Source organism: Ipomoea nil, unplaced genomic scaffold (assembly GCF_001879475.1).
Source record: "Ipomoea nil cultivar Tokyo-kokei standard unplaced genomic scaffold, Asagao_1.1 scaffold2480, whole genome shotgun sequence".
In the NCBI taxonomy this organism is placed as follows: domain Eukaryota; kingdom Viridiplantae; phylum Streptophyta; class Magnoliopsida; order Solanales; family Convolvulaceae; genus Ipomoea; species Ipomoea nil.
The window spans coordinates 1,292,551-1,297,940 of record NW_017618908.1 but is presented as its reverse complement, the minus strand read 5'-3'; the positions used below and the strand labels follow the sequence as shown (position 1 = coordinate 1,297,940).

Genomic DNA, 5,390 nt, shown 5'->3' with positions numbered 1-5,390 from the left:
TGTTATAAGATTATGAATTTTCTGTTATGAGATTATGAATTTTCAATTGTGAGATTATGAATTTTCTGTTATGCGATTATGAATTTTCTGTTATGCGATTATGATTTTTCTGTTATGAGATTATGAATTTTATAACAGAAAATTCATAATTTGATCAGTAACGCGCCGTTAACTTCAGATCCGCATTTTTTTTTTTTTACGTAAAAACGACGTCATTTTAACTTGTGTTCACCATTCTCGGTGAACACGATTCCACGGCATAATTTGCGTTAATAAATTGAAACTGTCCCTACAATTTTAGTTTCAGCTCGATTCTACAGTGTCCGGTTCGATAGTCACGATGTCAGTCACAAGCCCAATAGGAGATAAGGTCCATTTTCACTCCCCATACAGGCCCAAATAAACCCAGGCCCATCAAGCCCAACTATCATTCCGTAAAACACGTAACAGACCGTGCGATTAACGTGTTATTGTAATCAGTAATTTCCTAATCCAATTTTTCATTTTACTCTCTCTCTCTCTCTCTCGCTCGCTTTCTCTCTCTCAGTTTCCGTTTTTCTCAGTAGCTATCTTCTGCTCAAAAGACGATCACCGGCGATATATGTAAGTTGATCTCCGATTCTATGTGATCATCTCCTTTCTGAATTCTGAATAGTTATATGCGATTCATTCGAAGATTATAATAGTAAGCGTATGAATTCGTGTAAATTCAGTTTTATTTTTTTGGTTAGTTTTGTGTTTGTTGAATTTTCGCTTTGAATTTTCAGTCTGTATCTAGAATCGGAATGGGGTGTAACGTAAGAGAGAAGCATATCCGTGCCAATCGGAGGAACCGATCGGCGAAGCCCGACCCGGAGCAGGGCAGCAGCAATAACAACACAGGCAATGCTGCAGAAAGGACTCCGTTATCTAAATCCATCATGGAATCTGGTATCAAGCCTTTGAATTGTTTTATGGGCAGTCATGATTCTGCCCTGAACACAAACCCTAGCCCGACTCCCGGCGGTGGGTTTGATGGCAATGGGTGGGGTTACTGTACCGAGGAGCAGCTGGAGGATCTTGTGATGAAGAATTTGGAGTTTCTATATAATGAGGCTATTCTTAAACTTGTTTCTTTAGGGTATGATGAGGATGTGGCTTTGAAGGCCATTCTGAAGAATGGGTTTTGCTATGGTGGGATGGATGTGCTGAATAATATATTGCATAATGCAATATCTTATTTGAAAAGTGGGACGAGCTCTGAAGAGTCTGAGAATAATTTCACTGATTTGAGGCAGATGCAGGAATACTCATTGGCTGGTATGGTGTGCATACTGCAGCAGGTTAAGCCACAGTTCAGTAAAGGGGATGCAATGTGGTGTTTGCTAATGAGTGATCTTAATGTGGGGCGTGCCAGCGTGATGGATATTCCAGTTCTTCCTCAACCTAATGGGAATGGTTCTGCTAGTGTATCAGTTACTGGTAATAGTAATGTGGAGGGTGTTGGGAATGGTCCTGTTGGCATACCCCCTGCTATATGTAGATTTCATGGTGGTTGGGGTTTTGGAAATGAGGGTCCCAATGATTTTAATAGGTTTTTCTCATACTCTGAGACACCTTTGCAGAGAGAGGTTGAATGCCCAAAGAGGTTTAATCTTAGTCCTTCAATGAAGTCATTGTTGAAGAAGAATGTTGCAACTTTTGCTGCTGGATTTAGGTCGAACTCTAAAATACAAAACCAGTCACAAGCAGCCTCAAGCCTTTTGCCTTCTGGGTATTCCTCAAGCTTGAATGGATCAGGTGTTGAAGGTATTGTAGCAAAGGGTGAGGAATCCCAGAATTCAAAAAACCAAGACGTTGTCAACTCTGTATTAAGTAAATTTCGTGATTTAAATCTTGATGAGAGTACAGAGCATGGGCATCCCCAGATGGATCAAAAAGATGAGATTATTGTGAGTTTGATCCATCAAATCAAGGATCTTGAGAGGCAGGCAAAGGAGCGGAAGGAATGGGCACATCAAAAAGCAATGCAAGCTGCAAGGAAATTAAGCAATGACTTAACTGAGCTTAAGATGCTGAGGATGGAAAGGGAGGAGACCCAAAGTGTGAAGAAGGGTAAGCAGACCATTGAAGACAATACCATGAAGAAGCTCACAGAAATGGAGAATGCTCTCCGTAAAGCAAGTGGTGAAGTGGACCGTGCCAATTCAGCTGTGAAAAAGCTGGAGACTGAAAATGCAGAAATTAGAGCAGAAATGGAGGCTTGTAAACTGAGTGCATCAGAATCTGCAACAACTTTTATGGAGGTTTCAAAGAGGGAGAAGAAATGCCTGAAAAAGATTTCAGCTTGGGAGAAACAGAAATCTAAACTTCAGGAGGATATTGCATCTGAGAAACAGAAGTGTTCAGACTTGGCAGAACAGCTGGCTCAGGCTGAGGCAGATCAAAAAAAAGCTGAGGTTTGTTTTTAACTATATGTTTTCAAAATTCTAGCATATACAATAAGATTTTGGGCCAATATCCGGGTTTTCAAGCCAGCGTATACAATAAATTTATTGTGTCAATGTGTCACGTTTTCAAATGCTAGCAGAGACAATAAATTGTGTCAATATGTTGCATCTTCAAAACTCTAGATATATATATATATGTATATATATATATATATGTATATATATATATATATATATATATATATATATATATTTAATTCTAAAATTAGAGAATGTGACATTAATGTCGCTCTTTGTGAATGCGGTGTTGATGTTGCACTGGTGATGTGAGGTTTTTTTTTTTTTTTTTTTTTTTTTTGTAAATTTTTAAAATTTTTTAATACCATGTCACTAAATTGTTTAGAAGCATATGCAATAAGTTTTTGTGTCAATGTGTTGAGTTTTCAAAGCTAGCATATACAATAGATCTTTTATTCAATATGTCGCATTTTCAAAATTCTAGCATAGACAATAATTTTGTGTCTTCAAAATGCTAGATATATATTTAATTCTAAAATTAGAGAATGTGTCATTAATGTCGCTCGTTGTGAATGCAATGTTAATGTTTCACTTTTGAGAATGAGGTTGTTATACTTTGGTGTGAGGGTTTTTTTTTTCCATATACCATAAGTTTTTGTGTCAATGTGTTGAGTTTTCAAAGCTAGCATATGCAATAAATTTTTGTGTCAATCTGTTGTGTTTTCAAAATGCTAGCATAGACTATAAATTTTTGTGTCAATATGCCTTGTCTTAAAAAATCAAAACACTAGATATACATTTAATTTTGAAATTAGAGAATGTGACATTGTCTCACTTTGTGAATACGCGTTAATGTTGCACTTTCAATAATGAGGTTATACTTTGGTATGAGTTCTTTTCATACCATTTCACTAAATTGTTTATGAAAATTAAACTTTTGAAGATTTATTTCTATTCTCCTTCTAGGTTTGCTAAAGATATACCTTGTAAATCAAATTTTCTATATCTTGTAGTCAACTCTTTGGCTTTAATATAGTACCATTCTTCTCCAGTAACTATCCAAAATTTCTGGAAAATAAGATTCTCTCCATGCTTGGTTGCTGACTGAGCCAAATTGCTTCCTTATCTTCTTTAGTTATTATGTTTCTGCTGTAATTTTGAATTTGGACTAGTGCACTCCCAACTTGTGTTGTGCATTGGGGACTTGGAGTTCTCACCGTTTTTCTTTTATTTACCTTTTACTCATCTTGGGTAGAAGACAATTAATGACCTTTACAATTACTTCAGCATATTGAATTCAGTGCCTGTAGCTGACTTACTTTGTATACTCTTTAGTTCTTGAGATTTTTTGATAGTTGCTGTGACCTGCCTGTTTGGGTGATTTTAAGATGATTTGGTCCTACATTTTCTCATCTTGTGATGCTCTTGATGTTCTATTAATGCTTGTGATGATCGACTGTGATATTCAATGAACTATAAACTCAACAGAGTTTACTTTGGGATCAGCTTGCTGTTTGGAATCAATTTTTGTATTCATCTTTGTTTAATGCTTTCCTTATTCCTAAATTCTTGATCTATCATCTGTGTCTTAAAGTCTTAATGGCATCTGTTCAAGCTTTGATATGCTCCCTGTTTATCTATTTACTACTTGAAGAGCTATATTATCACTTCTACCTGTGCATATTCTGTTCAAATCCTGTGTGGCCTAAGCTGATAATTACATCAGTAAGTTTTGTCCTGTTTCTGTTTGCCAGGCATAAATATCTCGGTAAATTTTGTACCTGTTTCTGTTTGACAGGAAAGGTGGATTAAGGAACAGGCAGCCAAGGAGGTAGCCCTGACCCAGGTTGAGGAAGAACGGAGGTTGAAAGAGGCTGCCGAGGCGGGTAACAAAAGGAAGCAGGAGGCTCTGCGCCTCAAGATAGAAATAGACTTCCAGAGGCAAAAAGACGATCTCCAACGCCTTCAACAAGATCTTTCAAGGCTGAAATCATCCGCGCTGAGTGCTGAACAGCACCATCAATCTGTCAGGCTAACCACAGGGAACTCGGATGGGGTGAATGCCCATGGAGACATCGCGAGGTTGCTCCATGAATTAGACCTGGAGAATTCTGCAGAGAAGGAAGTTGGGTGTGATCGGGAATGCATTCTCTGCTTGAAGGATGAGGTGTCTGTTGTCTTTCTCCCCTGCGCTCACCAAGTCGTGTGTGCCAACTGCAACGAGAGCTACGGGAAGAAGGGCAGAGCTGCATGTCCAGCCTGTCGCGTCCCTATTGAGCAGAGAATTCGTGTCTTTGGCGCCACCTCCTAGCATCTTTGCCTGCTTGTTGTTGATCTGAAGAAAGCATGGCATTACAGAAACAATGACATTACAGATAACAAAGTGGTATTACATTTCTTATTTTACTTTTCCTTGCTTCACATGTCTTCTTCTTAGTAAGAAGACAAATACATATATTTGACATTTTACAAGTTTTAGAGTAGCTGTGGCTGCTTTCTAAATGAGTTTTTTTTTTTTTCTTTTTTCTTTTTATAACTCGGTAAAAGATAAGTAGGGAACTCTCACGATTGTGCACAGTCCGTGCACAAGCACTGCACAAAAAAACTAGGTAAGAGATCGTAGGAAATGATCGTGTTGGGCACATGCCCATGCACGCAAGTCCTATTATTTATTTGACCCCTCTCTCTCTATATATATAGACATTATTTATGTGATTCTTTTTCTGCCTAGCTTGTATTGTTAAACAAGAGAATATATTGGGGCAATTTCCTCCATCCATGTTAGTTTGACAATTGATTTGGTAATTATAAGGTTTAAGTTCAGCTTTCTGCTATTAGTCTTCTTGGTCCTCTTTCTGGTTTTTTGCTGGCTAAGGAGTTGTCTATTAGTCTTTTGGTTCTTTGTCGGCTAAGGGGGCTTTGGGTTTTTTCTGTAAATCACTT

At 37.8% G+C, this 5,390-nt stretch overlaps 1 protein-coding gene across 2 annotated transcripts; it reads left to right on the top strand.

Moving 5' to 3' along the window:
* Positions 1 to 482: 482 nt before the first annotated feature.
* Positions 483 to 4,960, top strand: LOC109153061 (MND1-interacting protein 1-like). 2 transcript variants are annotated; one of them, XM_019300812.1, is made up of 4 exons: positions 483 to 603; positions 768 to 1,759; positions 1,808 to 2,438; positions 4,246 to 4,960. In XM_019300812.1, exons 2-4 carry the CDS (start codon positions 786 to 788, stop codon positions 4,756 to 4,758), a joined length of 2,118 nt encoding a protein of 705 aa, XP_019156357.1. In that variant the 5' UTR covers positions 483 to 603; positions 768 to 785; the 3' UTR covers positions 4,759 to 4,960. The 2 variants fall into 2 exon arrangements, with proteins under 2 accessions (XP_019156357.1, XP_019156356.1); XM_019300811.1 differs by having other exon boundaries at positions 768 to 2,438.
* The last annotated feature ends 430 nt before the right edge of the window (positions 4,961 to 5,390 follow it).

Excerpts from the sequence above, each read along its gene's own strand:
- LOC109153061 (XM_019300811.1), top strand. The coding sequence starts at position 786 with ATGGGGTGTAACGTAAGAGAGAAGCATATCCGTGCCAATCGGAGGAAC. Across the intron at positions 2,439-4,245 it reads CAGATCAAAAAAAAGCTGAG|GAAAGGTGGATTAAGGAACA; the intron begins GTTTGTTTTTAA and ends TCTGTTTGACAG.